At 41.8% G+C, this 17562-nt stretch overlaps 1 protein-coding gene across 1 annotated transcript in view; it reads left to right on the forward strand.

The window, feature by feature from the left end:
• MGAT4B (alpha-1,3-mannosyl-glycoprotein 4-beta-N-acetylglucosaminyltransferase B) overlaps positions 1-17562 on the forward strand; it is a 266200-nt gene that overhangs the window by 228822 nt on the left and 19816 nt on the right. The window contains exon 10 of the mRNA XM_072145625.1: positions 15628-15735. Coding sequence (XP_072001726.1) covers positions 15628-15735 — 108 coding nt within the window. The remainder of the gene's footprint in view (positions 1-15627; positions 15736-17562) is intronic.

Raw genomic sequence — 17562 nt, forward strand, 5'->3', positions numbered from 1 at the left:
GGTGAGATTCATCATAAGGTAGGATCTTACTTTTTTTAGACTTATTATACAGGCTTACACAGCTTCATAACTATGGCACCTGAGGTGTTAATGTCTGCAGTAGATATGCAACCTCTCACTTAAAAATTATCACAAAAATTGCCAATCTGTCTCAAACTAGTTCCTAAATTTACCCTACACCAGGAGTGACTGGAGTGGATATGCCCCTTCATGAATCTCTCTAAATCTTTGAAATAATAGAACTAGAGTAAGTTGTCTTAAAGCGTAACCGTAAAGTCATAGTGATTTTACCAAATTATTTTATGTGATTCCCTCTTTGAAAACAAACAGAACGATACCTACTTTGTGCTGCTCACCCTTTTCTTTTCAAAGTTATGGCATTTTCTGTTCAAAAAGTGTTTGACAAAAATCTTTCTCACCAGAGGTGAAGTGGGCAGAGCCTAATGTCTATGCCCTCAAGCTGAGGCCAGTTAGCTTGCCCACATATCCCATGATGCCTTGCGTTCTCTCTCAAAGCAATTTCGCATTAAATTCTTTTAATTTCCCACGAGTAAATCCACTGAACACTGGACAGTGCACATACAGGATGTATATGGTGACAGCCTGGCAGTTTCCATCACGTGGAGGAGCAGGGAACATGCACAGTGCACATACGGATTGTATATGGTGACAGCCTGACAGCTTCCGTCACATGGAGGAGCAGGGAACATGTACAGAGCACATACAGGATGTATATGGTGACAGCCTGGCAGCTTCCATCACATGGAGGAGCAGGAGACATGTACAGTACATACAGGATGTATATGGTGACAGCCCGGCAGCTTCCATCACATGGAAGAGCAGGGGACATGTAATAAGTGCAAGAAATCCAAGTAACATAGTTACATGAAGTCTATAGCCTGTGCTGTTTGAGAACTAAGAGTTAATAGCTTATCTGCACAGCACTGATACTATTGATAGGAATTCTGGCTCTTCTTAGTGAGCTGGCTCGTTAGGCTCCGCTCACTAAGAAGAGACGGATCTTCTGGCTCCTGAACAGCTCCCTATTAAATATATAATAGGGAGCAGGGGAGATCTTGTACCTCACTATTCTGTGCAGGAGACATCTGCATCCACGCACCCAGCTCTGCTGCATGCACTGTCTTGGACACATCCAGCACTGCTACATTCACTGTCACATGACGTCCCCTGTGAACAGGGAGCAGCAGCCCCTCCCCTCCCATGAAACCATCTGAATAACAAGCTATGGACTCATAGGGCTTATCAGCACATGGAGAGGAAGCAGCTATTGCAGCACTGAGATAATCTGAGGAGGATATATAGGAAACTACTGAATTTAGGTAAAAAAGATAATAGGCAAAGTTGTTTTAAATCCCGAGAGAAGATTGATTTGTGAAAAAAAAACCCTTTACAGTTACTCTTTAAGTGAAAAGTGGAGTAGGTTTAAAAACATTTGCAGAAAAAGACGTAGATTGGTATCTGCTACAATTGAGAGATATTTTGAAGACCGAAAACTAACATAACTTCAATGATACATCGCCCTATGTATTTACCTGCCTGCATCTACGGTTCTGTTGCAGAACCACAAACCTGATGCAATCTGAAAGATGACATTCCTGTCTGTAATATGGAACCATCATGGTTCTAGGTCAGTGATGGCGAACCTTTTAGCCTCCAAGTGCCCAAACTGAACCCAAAAACCCCTTATTTATCATGAGGTGCCACCCAAAAATTAAATCGGTAACTTATTGCTCCCTGTTCAACAACTTCAGATTGGCCTCCTAAGGATAGCAACACAGTAGAAAGATGGAAAATTTCCAGTGTCCCTCTGTACACAGAGAATCGTGGGGCTGGCAAGAGGTCCTCCAAAGATAATTCGGCCCTGTCTACTCATTCTCCCTCTTCCTACAGTCCCAAGTAGCGAAGTAAGTATCAAAATATGACTGACAGCAGCATCTTTTAAGTTGCTTGGAACTGGAGGAAGATTCTTTGAGTCCTGTCTGGGGTGCTGGGGAGATGGCCCGGGTGCCCACAGAAAGGGCTATGAGTGCCGCCTCTGGCACCCGTGCCATAGGTTCGCCACCACTGTTCTAGGTGCTATAGTACTGACAATAGGGACAACTAAAGTCACATCCCTCTAAACTAGACTAATTTCAGGTAAAACCATGACTCTTTTCTGCTCATTGTAGGAGGACTGGAGGACATTTTTCTCCTTTGGAAGTGAGATTTCACTTCAAAGCGGATATTCTAGAAAGGACGGTTCAGACTGGACTTGAGGGGGCTTGTATCTGCTGTCAGGGTCTCTTGAACTGAGCCTGACATAGCCCCTGGATGGAAATATAACTACGCCATTGTCATGCCATCTGATGAGATGCTTAGCCAATTGAACGTATAAAAGTGATAGGTCATTCTGCGGACAAATTTTGGTTGGATCCACAGCTGGGTCTGGACGTTGCCCTCTTAGGTATTCCCCAGTTGCTCACTTCACTGAAGCATGGACTGAATTTTTACTCATTTCTCAACCAATATTGTACAGAAACTGCAATTGTTATGAAATAGTTACACGTGCCCAAAATATTCTTAAGTACAAGATATACAAGAACGAGCACACAACCAGGTGGATGGGTGAGCTTTATGACCCAATGCCATAGACCTCTATGGGGAACTCTATGTGTCTTTTGTCTTAAAGAGGAATGGGGGTGCGTTCTTACTAATAGGTGGAGAGGCAGGTCACGTGCTTGAGCTTCCACCTCATCAGTTTGGGATTCATGTACTGGTGATCAGTGGGGTCCAAGCAATATACTGTATATATTCTATATACTGTATATATTCTATTGATGCCTGTTTCTTCTTACTTTTCTGGGAATACTTGGAAACTTCTTATTTCGCATTCTGAACATTATTCAGAAAAACTTAACCCTTACTTTTCATTCAACTCCCGATTTCCTTTTATCTAACTGTAACCCAACAAACACATTCTAAAATATTTCTTCAGTTGGAGCCCAAATAGTCTTGGACTTTGTATAGAAAGGGCAGGGCAGAGGCTGAATAAAGATATTGTAGAAGAGCGAACGTTGACAGTGTATGCTGGTGTGAATAGGTGTGTATACAGTCTATGAATCAGTCCATTCAGTCCTTAGAGTACCTGGCCCATTCATCCTCCTTCCCATTGCTGCAGCGAGAGCTACAATAAATCCCGTCTCCTGCTCTGTATCGTGCTGGATTTTCTTTGGTTCTCTCCCATCATAATGAGTACTTTTAATAATGAAGTGATGCTGGATATCTCATTACTTCCAGCTGCCTATAGCTCGCTCTATTCACCGAGAATATATGACTTTAATTAGGCCGAGCTCAGACTGCTGCGCTGTCATACCGCCCGCTTTCTGTTAGGAGAAATATTTTATAGAAAATATGTCCATTCTATCTCGGGGAGAATATTTTCTACCCTTTGATAGCACTAATTAAAATTCATTTTTAGACTTGGATCTGGTTATTATTTTTATTATCGCCAGAGGTGCTGAAGGCATCTCACAACAGGGCGTTTCTGCTAGGCCAAGCCTACTAAGCTTGCTGGAACAGATCTTCCCTCCATTAGGGTTGTAAGGCTGTGTTCGCACAGTCAGGTTTCTTTTTTCTCGTAGTTTTTAGTGCAATAGCGGACACAAGGCATGAGACCTAAGAGAGTGCTGGAGATATATATCCGACATATCCAACACTCTCATACTATTGAATGCAGTGGCAGGACATAGACTCGTCTTACTACTCCACCGATTAGACGGAACGGGACCCTCATTCTATGGAATACTGTGGATCCCATTCTCATGATCAGTTGGACCCTAAACAATCATCTTGTTTTAATAACTTTCGAACTTGGTACAACCCCATTAATACAGCAACTATTTGTTGCGTTAAGTTACTTTTTGAAACTTTCGGAACTCCTAAAGTTAAGCAACACCCATTTGTCAGACTAGGCATAAGAAAGTATGATGGTTAATGTGGTTCACAACGAGTTGGACATTTAATGGTGCAAATTAGACCATAAATGTGCTGTAATATGCCACATACGGATGTTTAAAGGAAATCGACCGCACGGATGCAGCATTGTACACAAAGAACACTTAAACACTGGAGTGTGTCCTGAAACAAGATCTGTTATTCCTTTATCTTTTAATGGCCTAATTTTGGAGAGAATTGTCTCTCCAATGAGCCTCAATGGCTTCTGCCTACATCAGAGAACCACTTTCTGGCAATGTTATCTGCTAATTATGCATGCCTTTATTCGGCCTCCTCCCCTCCACAGCCAGAGAGTGAGTGGCATCATAAATAGTAGTTAACTAAGCCAGAAGGGGCTTCTGTCATGTAGACAGGAGCCCCTGAGGCTCATTTGCATAACTGTAGAAGATGAAGAAGGAATGGATTGTATTTCAGGGGACTGACACCAGTGTGTAAGTATGCTTGGGGTGCAAGACTGCATCTCTGTGGTAGATTTTCTTTAACCCTTAAAGGACATCTTGGTTGAACTTGATGGACATGTGTCTTTTTTCAACGGTATAAACGATGATACTATCCTAGTTTACCATCTACCACCAGGATCAGGCATTGTAAAACAAGCATACTTACATGCTGGTGTGTGCCTCCTCTGGCTGGATCCGCACTTCTTTAAGCTTTTTATGCCCTTGGTTTTTTTTTGTTTTTTTTTAAGGTTTAATATATATGCAAATGAGCCTGAGGAGTTCCAGACTCCAAAGCTATTAATTGAGCCTGGAGCCCCTGAGGCTTATTTGCATTTTTTTTTCTGTAAAAGCAAGGGCATAAGAAACTTAAAGGAAATTGGATTTGCTAGAAGGGACACAGACCTGCATGTACCTGTAATCCTTGATCCTGGTGGTAGATTTGCTAAAATCTCTTCTGGACCACCACTGACGCTGGTTCAGTCCAGATCTAATTATCCAAGGACACATTTTTGGGCATCATGTATGGCTACAAGGACTGGTGCACCCTCTTATGGAGTAGGGGACTGTGGTAGGGTGCTGAACCGTGGCAGGAGAGGGTGCACTAAAACTTATTGCCACACCCATTGAAACAAAGATTTCATTTTGCGTATTGGATTCATGACATATTTATTTACGGAAAGGCATGTGTTTTATACTCTTATTTTTAGTTTATACGTGACCTGGGACCTGACAGAAGTACTTGACGTACTTTTTTTTTGTTTGTTTGTATTTTATACAAAACAAGTCCATAAACACGCCCTAGAAATCTCGCACATTTTATAGAGTCATGTGAGTGCGGATAATCCAACGTGGAGTATAATGAACAATGGAAGGAGTCACATGTCAGATTCCATCCTCTGAGGGTTTATAGGGGGTGTTTGGACCCCCCCCCCTTCAGGACACATGTGTGCTGATTTTCTCAATATCATAGGAATCTTTGGCTTCTTCCCTCCAACATTTAACTACAGCTGAAGTTGAGTCTACTCGATGTTGTGTACATCAAAGTAATAAGAGCTGGAGGCCGTCCAACAGTGTGTCCGAGTAGCCGGCATGAAACATTCAGAGGACATATGTTCAAGGTCTTATTCAGTACAATGTTGTGACGTGAAGAGATCATCCCCTTCATTCAGCACATAGCTCTCTATTCCTGGTATCTGTGCCTTCTCCCCTACATATTTCTGTCACCTCCACCGTCTCGACCTGCACTCATGAGAACCTGCTGTAAAATCCTGTTTTACTACCGGGTAATAAGTCTCTGTGATTTTATGTGAATGCAGTTTACAGTCAATAATCCACAAGGTTCCGGGAGGAGGATTTGTGATGAGAATCTTTCTTTCCCTATTACATATTGGATGTGGCACATGGGTCAGGGTGGGTCAGGATGTTCCCTGGATTCTGCCCTCTTCCCTGGAGACAATACTGTTAAGCCCTTCATTTCAATGTTCGCTTCCAGCCTCTCAGCCGGGGGCAGATATTTTCTAGGCATCCATGCTAACAGTGACTGGAGAGACTGGATTATTAATTCTGTCCATGACCGTCTCCTTCTGATCTCTAAAGCCGGCATCTGTCAGCCCCCTGCCCATCTGTGCGGGCGAAATCACAACCTTACGAGGTCACATAAAGATATTAACAGTTTGCAAACATGATACATTTACTAGCTAATGTGTGTACTCACAATGCAACATAATATACTGTATATATAGACACAAACACTGGAGATCAAAATTAGAGAACAGTGTAAGATCACTTGATTTTCTTTTCAGAAATAATGTAATCTCCAATTATGAATATTTGAAGGATTTTTGTAAGGGATGCACTATGCCACTAGAGGAGTGTTTTTGTAAAATTACCAAAGTATTTCAACATAAACCCTGTATTTTGCAAAAAAGATGATGATCATAATTGGAGAACAGTAATGACTGTGGCCCAGAGAAAGATTATAAGTACATTTTCTGAAGGTTCCTCCAGTCTCCAGGGCTGATTCTAGTCTTTTTGCTGTCTGAGGCACTTGAAAATGCACTGCCTGATTGAGTGATGAATGCAAGGAAGGAACCACGTGTTGTTGAAGAAGGTTCTGATACACACTTCCATTCACTCTGCAATGTAGCTGTATCAGAGGTCAAACTCCTGCTGCAGAAAACATTCCCTAAACCATGACACTTCCTCCACCATCTTTCACTGACTTCTTTACACACTTTGGGTTCAGTATTTCCCCAGTTGGACAACAAACAATATATTTACTATCAAATCCAAATAAATTAACCTTGCTTTTATCACTAAAATGAACTATGGGCCAATCCTCTTCTGTCCATGTGACATGCTCCTCAGCAAAGGTGAGTTTAGCCTTCTGATACCTTTTGCTAATGAGAGGTTTGGTTAATGCAGAGTGGGCTTTAAGTCCAAATTATTATAGACTTTCAAACACTGTATGTACAGGCGGTCCCCTACTTAAGGACACCTGACTTACAGATGACCCCTAGTTACAGACAGACCCCTCTGACCACTGTGACCTCTGGTGAAGCTCTCTGGATGTTACTTTAGTCCCAGGCTGCAATAATCAGCTGTAAGGTGTCTGTAATGAAGTTTTATTGATAATCCTTGGTCCCATGACAGCAAAAAATTTTGAAACTCCAATTGTCACTGGGGCAAAAAAATTTTTGGTCTGGATCTACCATTATAAAATATACAGTTTCGACTTGCATACAAATTCAACTTAAGAACAAACCTATGGAACCTATCTTGTATGTAACCCGGGGACTGCCTGTATATCCTTACCCTGTTCAGTGCTGAACTGGCAAGCAATTCCAGCTTCAGTCTTACCCATGGAGATTCTCTGCAAAATTCCAGAGTGTGGATGGAGACTTTCTAAGACTCTCTCGAAAGACTCTGTGTGAGCTCCATCCTGGACTGCGGGCTAAAGGGAACGCAAACACACACAAATCCAAGATGGCTTCCCTGACCCTAAGTCAGAAGTTACAGGGTCGTGTCTAGGGGCCACTGAAATTGCGTACAGCAGGACTGATGGAGACAGATTGGACTTATATCTGTGAAATGCTGTATTTTTGTTAATAACAGTGAATTAGAGAAGGTGTTATACTGTTATCCTGAGTACATTTTAGAAACTAATTAACTACTTAAGGAAATTAGCGCCAGGTGTCAGATTAACACCAATAGGTTTCAGGTATCTGATAGTGTTCTCTAATTTTGGTCAGTGTCTTTTACTATTATCTCATTTACATTTTTATTCTGTGCTTTAGAATATGTAGAATTTATGAAATAAGCTTAAAATACTGCTATTTTACAGAGGTTAGGATATATTCACAAAGGGCTACACAATGACCTTGACATTTTAGGAAATTGTGTATTGTTCTCTCATTTTGATCTCCGGTGCATATACATACAGCTGCATTTAGCTTCCATCTATCACAATTGTATGAATATGAATACAGATTTACAACGTGACAACAAGCAAACATAGCTAACTGGAGAGTCACTTGGTGTACATACACTTCTCTGTTGGATATATGGAGTCAGCAGTGTGAACTTAGTCCAAACCGGTTTCCACAACTGCCTGGAGACCAAAAAAACTAACGCTGTGCTTATTCTAGTGGAAAATGGGTAAATGAAGTCTGAAATTTGACTTTGCAGCTACAGAACATTGACCAGAGAGTCCTCATCAGGAGACTGGTTACTGGAGGATCCGAGGGTGCGTGTACCTCCGAACCTACATAGCACACTCTGATGGGAACATAGATGGAGTCAGCAGTGTGAACATAGTCCAAACAGGTTTCCACAACTGACTGAAAACCAAAAAAAAAATTAACACTGTGCTTATTCTAGTGGAAAATGGGCAAATTAAGTCTGAAATTTGACTTTGCGGCTACAGGACATTGAGCAGAGAGTCTTCATCAGCAAATTGGTTACTAGAGAATCCGAGGCATGTACATCCGGACCTATGTACCCTGTTGCCCCGAAAATAAGACGCTGCTTAGAAATAGGTCTCGCCTGAAAATAAGACCTAGCGGCAGTCAATGCTGCTGAAGAAATTCAACATGAAATTCAGAGTTTGGATGTTGGATAATTTTTTGGTTCATGGAAAAATAAGATATCCCCTGGTGCCTCTTCAGGAGCAAAAATGGATATTATTTTCGGGGGAAACGCGGTAGCACACTCTGATGGTAATATATACGAACTATTCTCACTAAGATGAGACCTATAGGTGAATGTCATGACGAGGAGTCATTGGCAGCCATGGTCACAGGTCATAATCTTCCTATCAGATCTGATGGATCCTGCCCTATACCATAGATTTATCTATGGATAATGAAAGAAGAGCCGCGTTATGATAGGAGTAGAGGGTTAAGCACTCGTCGTCCATTGTAATTTCATTCCTACGCGTTGGCCCCCAGGAGTAATACACTTTATACACCTCTTCCTATGCCCAGGCCGCTCCTATAATGATGATGGGAATTCTATAAACCACATTTGCTGATAATTAACACTGCATGAAAGATTACCCTTTACTCCCCATAGCGGGGATTGCATCTTCAGGTTTGTTAATGTTACATTCATTTTGGAACTTAATAAACAGACCACTAAATGACTCTTAATATTATCAGCGTATTGTAAACTCCCCGAGCTCCTCTTCCTGCAAGTGCATACAATGCAGATCCATCACCGCGCTCTTACAGTCATTACATCTTTCTGCTGGTTATTGTGCCGTCGTATCTGCCCGGCTTGTGGTCAGCGCTCAGCACGACCAGGATAAATCCAGGGGACTCATCCAGGCAAGATGTATTGCAAGATGAGCTACGGTACGTTAAAGGGGTGCTCCATACATATCAAGTTGCCCCTTTGTACCACAAGTGATTACTAGAGTAAATAGCAACTTTTACCTCGCCCCACTGCTGATTCAGATTTGCCGTAAGAAGAGCACAAAAAAAAATACAGATTGGCATTGGAACAGTAGTTTGGTTGTCTTGTGAACAGACCCTTATAGTCTCAACATATCGTATCACCTCCTATGTCTGTAATACCCCATTAAAGGAAATCTATCATCAAAGTCCTGTATGGATTTACCAGGGACACTTACTCATAGGATCCAGGTGCTGTGACTGGTAATCTTATATTTGTTATCCATGGCCTCCTTCCTTCTAAAATCAGTTTTTATAATTATGCTAATGAGTTGTTTCCGAAGCCTCTCAGCGCTGTTGCTATGAGCAAAGCAGGTCTTCCCTCCCACTGCACTTCTATCACAATTGTATGAATATGAATGCAGATTTTCAACGTACCAACAAGCAAATTTCAGCAATATAGCTAACCCGGAGAGACACTCAGTGTACATACACTTCTCTGTTGGATATATGGAGTCAGCAGTGTGACACATAGTCCAAACAGGTCTCCACAATGGCTGGAAACCAAAAAATGAACACTGTACTTACTCCAGCAGAAAACGGGTGAATGAAGTCTGAAATATGACTTTGTGGCTACAGAACATTGACCAGAGAGTCCTCATCAAAAGATTGGTTACTGGAGGATGCGTGTACATCCGAACCTACATAGCACACTGACATGGACAGAGATGGCCACAGGCCATAATCTTCAAATCTGATGTGATGGATCCTGCCTTATGGCATTGATTTATTTTATGGGTAATGAAAGAAGAGCCGTGTTATGATGGGAGTAGAGGGTTAAATACTCGTCCTCCATTGTAAGGACGAGGAGGGAGAGAGCTAAGGGTTGGGTGAGGCATATTCTGCTCATTGTGAAAGCGTCAACTACAAAAAAAGTTACACCAAAAAGTCTGAAAATGTAGAATATTTTTTTTTTTATTAATTACAATTCATAAAAAAACATGACTGACATTCAGGAACACCACAGAGGGACACGCTAATTTTATAGGTGCATGGGCACAAAACACACATGGGTAATCGTAATAGCAATACATAAAACAACTATCAGGCATTAAACAAATAATAAGCGGACCAGCCATGTCACATAGAGAACTGTACAGTAAAGTGCATTTACAGAAAGATGGAAAATTCATAAGAACAAAGCCTGAAGCCAACAGGCCATATTTGGGTTGGTCCCAGGTCTCACCAAGGTGACACCGTAACACGTGTTTCGGTACACTGCCTTAGTCATTGTAACAGTCTGCAGCACTGAGGGTCTCTGGTAACACCATCGGAACCTTTCAGGCTAAATAGCATAATTTTAAAAGTGGATTTTGGAAGGAACCATGGATAACAAATATAAGAAGATTACCACAGTGCCTGGATCTAAGTAAGTGTCTCTTATGATGGATTTTGATGGTAGATTTCCATTAACACTGAATTACATGACCCCCCCCCCCCCTCTGTAGAGGTAAGATAAATGATATAAAGGAGAACTTTTACATAGGTTGTGATAAAGGTTGAGACATTTAAAAAAAGCGCATGATAAATCCTAGATGACCAGAGAGACCTGTTCTAATTATATTACTATGTATGTTTGTATTGTTATTCTGCCTCTAATAAAGTTCTTGATTAAACCTACATTGAAAAACCTTGGCCAAGCATGCATGTGTTTTATCTAGGGAGAAGGGCGCAAGTTGTATCAAGTTGTCTCTGTAGGAGGTTCACATCTCTGGGAAATAAAGAATCAGACATGTTTTATTTGGAACAGTCAACTATCTTTTGTGTATAGGACTGTCTACCCCATAATTATCTGATGTAGGGCCTGGACAAGCAAAGGCTCCATTATTGTGTGTAGAATATCCAAAAATAGTGAATAGACGTTGGCAGGGCACATGCTCAAGGCATAAGGGGCAATAGGTCCCCTGTTCTTGTGATGGTTAGGGGTCCTGGAGACCACTGACCAGATTGTTATCCCGTATCCTAATTACCCCTGGGAAATGTGTTTCCTGGAATACACATATTGAAGAACTATCCTTAAGAGATATTTGCATCCATGTCGTCTTGGATGTAATGTCCTAGACCTGGGTAGTGATGTCAGCTGAATATTTTGAGAAGTAATTTCTCATTTGTTTAGCGTTCACACGTGTCATAATAGGAAGTGTTGAGTTATATGTTCTTACAAGAAATAGATGTCATACGTAATCTGTCATTACAAGGGTCGTATCAGAGACAATCCACTTCTGCTTCCAGGAAAGGGACAATTCTCCTGGAGGAAGCCACGGGCAGCCAAGCGTTTCCTACATGAAGTATACATTGTTACATAGCACCAGTGACCAGGGATACAAGTAATCGTCTTCTCAGCCTTCACCGTCCTTATAGCAGAGATCTCTTTCCACAGATAGACACTGGAGAGAGTTTGTTTTTTGAGGACACTTACGGTAAAAAGCTTCTACCTGTATTTGATTTTTAGGAGTCATTTATCGATATTGATACATTGCTAAAGTGCCCCTTTAAATGCATCTTCTTAGCAATGTCTAAGTGATTCCTTGTAACTGAGGTTCTCTCTGACTTTTCCATTTTGCTGTCCTTCGGTGCAGATTGTAGCGCTCCGTGTTACCAGGGCTCAACTATACCTATCCAAAAACAGCAATTACACTGCTTTCAGGACAAGTCCGTATCCTGCCGATCTCAAAATTGCCAATATGACTACTACTGATATAGCAGAATGGACAGTGATTTGTGATGATCAGGAACCATGTTCTCTTTGTTTCCATGAGATTACATATGACAGATAGCTGAAGTGGCCAGAAAGTTGTCCTATTTATGCATAATAGTTATCTAATAGTTACCCAGTTGCTTTATCCTGTCCCACGGTTTTTGGGTTTTTTTAACCCCTTCGCAGCTATATTCGTCCTGGACAGTGACCAACTGCAAATGGCTATATCTTCTAACCCCTGGCACCTAGAAACACAATCTAGGTGTCATATTAAAATTTCAGGATTGTGTATGGATGATATCCATGCTTAAAGGGAACCTGTCAGCACACAACCTTTGTGAGCCTCCTACATGTCCTCACAGACAATAAATAGGTAATCCTCAACCTGTTTTTATAAAAATAATGGCATTAGTGGTTAAAACAATATTAAATGTTACCTGGCTCCCTGCCAGCTTGTGTCCTGTGTCCCTGGGGAGTGTTCAGCACGGAGCAGAGGTACCTACCACTCTCCTTTGCAAAATGCTCATCTGTGAGTTTGAAAGAAAACCCTCCTCCCAGTCACACCTTGCCCCCCACCTTTGACACCTGCTCTTGCAGATATAGTGGAGAACCAGCCGTGTAGGATAATGACAGAGATGTATTCACAAAGTAACGTTTTGGTCAAAGTCCTAGAACCTTTTCTAGTGTGATCTTTACATGGTGTGAGTGCATGGGTGGGAGTGCGCATCTTATTAGCTTAAAGAGGACCTGTCACCCATAATTTCGGCACTAGGAGCTGCTTACTAAAGCAATAAAGTAATACATCAGCGGTCCAATGTATTCATGAGGGGGCAGGGTTAGGGGCGGTGACGCCTGTAGTCACCGCCAGCCTATGGAGCGAGTGGGGCGGTCCGGAGAAGAGGCAGTGCCTCAGACCGCCCCCTCATGAATACATCGGACCGCTTTGTGAGCGGTCCAACGTTTACATTGTACTCCGCCGCAGTGTTAGATAGTGTTATTGGAGGTTTCTGATAACGCTATCTTTGTAACACTGCTGCGTTTGTTTAAGCACTAGGAGCTACGTACATTAGTAAGCAGCTTCTAATGCCGAAATTATGGGTGACAGGTTCTCTTTAAATGCCAATTGTTCTAAGAGTAATAATATTGGCAATTTCTTGTGGATCTGTCAGTCTGAAGTAGTCTTTAATAATGGACTAAGTCCAGAGGTAGGAGAATTGGCTTCCTAAGGTTATGGTGAGTCTTGTCCTTCTAGCAAAGTCATTATTGAGATTCAAAATGGAGTTTTATTGGGGGTTTTGGTTTCAGTTAAAGATCATATGTAAACTAACATATCGTCTTGTTGGTGAAGAATGAACTTGTCTTTCCTGAGAAAATCTTTTAACAGTACTGTATGCATTGTTTTGTTAGAAAGCATTTTACATCTTAAAGGAAACCTGGTGGTGGTAATCTTCTTATATTTGTTGTCCATGGCCTCCTTCCTTCCTATAAAATTTTGAAAATGAGACAGAAGGGCAATGGGAGTGTTACCAAAGCCCCTCCATGCTGTTGATTCACAGGATGTTAAACTGTGCACGATAACCCCCCCCCCCTCCTCCCCACACTGCATGAGATTAACTCACACATGGAAGGGGGAGACGATGTAATAGATTGTCAAGCCACAGGCTATAAGGTTCATTAGCATAAATATAAAAGTTGATTTTAGTAGGAAGGGACGCAATGGGTAACAAATATAAGAAGATTACCACAGTCTCGGTGCCTGGATCTATGAGTTAGTTTTCCTGGTTTATTATGTTCGATTGAAGTGTTTCAGTGTTAGAATTATGTATTTTATGTATTTTATCACTATAATCTTAGAGGGAATGTTTATGTACTGGTGTTGGAGCCTGTAATTTGAAAACTACTGTTTTTATAGGTCTGATTTTTATGTTACTTCTCCTCATTTACACTTGCAATCAGTCTACTTTATCTGAAAAACGATGTGCTGGTGTAAATGAGTTGTTCTTCACTCTATTACCATTTATGTGTTTATATTCCAGGAGCAGGACTTTGTTTCTGATGGCAAAGCAACAATATAACAAAACAAAAAAAAACCATCTTCATTATCTCGGCACACATAATGATATGGGAATGAATCATCTGTAGAGGCGCATGTGCATTATTCTGTGCATACGTTAAAAGAAGGCTGTTGCTTCTATGGAATTACAATGGAAAGACAATTTCGCCACGGAATTCCATTGGCAAAATCCAGCATTTGAACAGAGCCTTAGGCTATATTAACACGACCGTATGGGGGACATATATACGACATATATACGTCCCCCATAGATGGCAATGGGTGTACTACGCTGTATGGGAGTGGTACGGTGCAGCACCATCCCGTAGCGGAAGAAGGATAGGACATATCCTATCTTTCCCCGGAATACGGCACCGTGTGCCATACATCGCTATGGGAGGGACGGTCTCCCCGAAGTGTGCCCACTTTGCTACGGTACAACGGGCACTCGTCGTGTGAAAGTAGCCTTAGTGAGATAACCTGCTCTTCTAATCCTCATGTTCTAATCAAATTGCACTCAGCAATTTCTGACAGTTCCATTGAGATGAATGGAGCAGAATGGTCGGGAGCAACGAGGGGTCCGACTTAGGTACCTGGGACCACATTGCACCATTTGTTCTCGTGATCTGTGGGGGGTTCATCACTGAGACCCCCACTGATCAGCAAGATAGGCCCTATCCTGTGTAGGGCCTAACTTGTATTCGTGAGAAAACCTGTTTAAACTGCAGAACTGAAACAAACAGAGGAGACCCCCTTATTCTGAGAAGCTTGGTTCTGACACTGTTCAGGTTCTCTGGCAGTCTTAATCTGTCATGCCTTATTCATTAGCTGTATATGATCTGTGAAATATAGGCCATTTGGTGGTCTTATTTAATGGAGTGAACCGCGGAACTCCAATCATCAGTGTTATTTATGAGGCTAGGAGTCCCTGCACCACCATGGAAATATTGTTTGGTGCTGTTGCAGGGACTCCCAGCATCATAAATAACACTGATGATTGGAGTTCTGCTCCATTAAATACTGCAGCCACAGGGTCCATATTTCATATACCTATTAATAAGGAAGGCATTTCCATTGTGATTATATGAATAATTGACAATAATCCTCACTCTCAGATCTTCCTCTAACTGACCAAAAGATAAAACAAAATAATTAAAAAGTGCTCTCCTTATCTGCTATTTTGCAATAAATTGCACCCCGTTAGATCCTCAGTGAGGTTCTGGTTCATAAATCACAGGAAGGCAAATATGTGATATAAATAAAATTATCACCTTGAAGTTCTGCTAATTATGTGCAAAATGTTCCATCCCTTCACATTGCGTTGTGCAGTATGTGATGTAGTGTCTGTAATGCTGAATAATTTGGAGGGATGGTGATAACTGTGATGCCTCCATCTTTACTATTGTGTCATATTGGACCTAAGGCACAAGCAGCGGCCCCGTCTAACAACAATTTGCTCTTCCATTTCAGAAACACTGCGACAGGCAAAAGGCAAACCTGAGGATCCGGTTTAAACCTTCTCTATTCCAACATGTAGGGACCCACTCTTCACTGGCAGGAAAAATACAGAAATTAAAGGTATGGAGAATGGCATATATGTGCTCTAATAAAGTAGCTCAGCAGAGAATCCCATGAGATTTTAAAGTGTAAGTCCACTGAGCTCTGCATAGTCTCTACATACAGTAGCTATATGTAGTGAACTAGCCTGGCATCATGTGAGCAGCATCACAGCATGGGGAATGGAGTAGAAACCAGCAGTGAAATAGCTACATAGTTAATAGGGGAGATTTATCAGAACCTTTTGAGAGCAGAACTGTTCTAGTTGCCCATGGTAACCAATCAGAGCTCAGCTTTCATTTTCCCACAGCTGTTTATTGTATGCTGAGCTCTGATTGGTTTCCATGGGAAACTAGAACAGTTTTACCTCAGACACTTCTGATAAATCTCCCCCATAGAGTGTACAGTCAGTGCTGAGTGACCAATAGGGGCTTACTGTTTCCCTGTATAGGTAAAGTGGCCTCCCGGCCCCTGCTCTAGGGAGCTGCAGAAAGTAAAGGTGCCTGTTATTCAGATAGAGAGAGACAAAGTTGTACAGGCTCACAGTTTGGGATGGGGAACAGAGCAGAACCTCGACTTCTAACATTCTTTGCAAAAGCCTTCCGTATCCAGAGCTGCGCATACACAAGGCTCTCCTTCTAGCTACCTGGAAAGCAGGAGCAGTCTGACCATCCTTCAGGAGATAGCAAGGAGCCCAGCACTGATTCATAGAGATAATCTGGACACAGCGAGTAGATAAGAAACCACAACCTACTGCTCTGATGGGCTACACCGAGGAGGATAGCAAAGGAACTGCTGGTTATAGGTAATGAATGAAATGGGCAGCCTTACAAAATGACAAGTATATGCCATAAATGTCTGATATCTGCAGGTCCCAGCACCTACCTCAAAACTGTTCCATCCCCTAGAATAGAAAACCTGCATAAAAGTTAGAGGAGCCTACCAGTATACCTGATGGTAGATGTCCTGAATGTCCACCTCTTGCTTTTTTTGAGTGATCATGAAATGGGTCAAGGGTCTTGTATGTGAATAGGGAAAAAACGGTTCCAGCACTAAAAAAATAAAGATGACGACTTCTTTTATTAGTTACATCTTAAAATGACAAAGGGTACTGCCACCCCAAGCGGGCGAAGAGTTTCAGGAAAAATAGTATTGGATGCCCTTAATGATAGACATCGTGCTATGATTAAGGACATCCAATACTTTATTTTTTTTGCTTGAAACGTGTCGTTATGATTAAGGGCATCCAATACTTTTTTGCCCAAAACGAGTCAGCCCCTTGGGGTGGCAGTAATTTTCTCTGTCATTTTAGATGCTGGAACCATATTTCCCCTATCCACATACAAGTCCTCACCTCTGCAATCCGGGCAAGATTGGTTCTGAGCATTGGAAGTCCATCAATCAGAACCCAGCTGGCAAAGACTGGTCGACGCGCTGTGGGAGTTTTTCCTTTTGGGGCTTTTTTAACGCCCCTTCAACAAGGGACTCTCGTTTTCAAAATGAGATACTTATACTATTTGGGATGATAAAAACCATTTGCATATGGCCCATTTATTTATCAATGTATTATCATTTCTTTTCTGTATACTGGAAGTTGGACAGGGCTGAAGCATGTATATGAGAGGGGTTGTCTTCTTTGGACTGTGGCTTTTTAGTGCTTATTCCTCCTGACAAGTTGTTTACAAGGATTCCCGCTGCTAGGACCCGCAGCAGTCACCGGTAATCTGTACATCTGCCATAAAGTTACAGTTTCTATTGATTTCAATTAATGGTTTGTCCCCCCGGTCCTCCATAGTGAGCGCCACTATTAACAGCGGCTCTGTGCTCTGACTACCGTATTTTTCGGAC

The sequence above is a fragment of the Engystomops pustulosus genome, chromosome 4, assembly GCF_040894005.1.
Source record: "Engystomops pustulosus chromosome 4, aEngPut4.maternal, whole genome shotgun sequence".
NCBI classification, from domain to species: domain Eukaryota; kingdom Metazoa; phylum Chordata; class Amphibia; order Anura; family Leptodactylidae; genus Engystomops; species Engystomops pustulosus.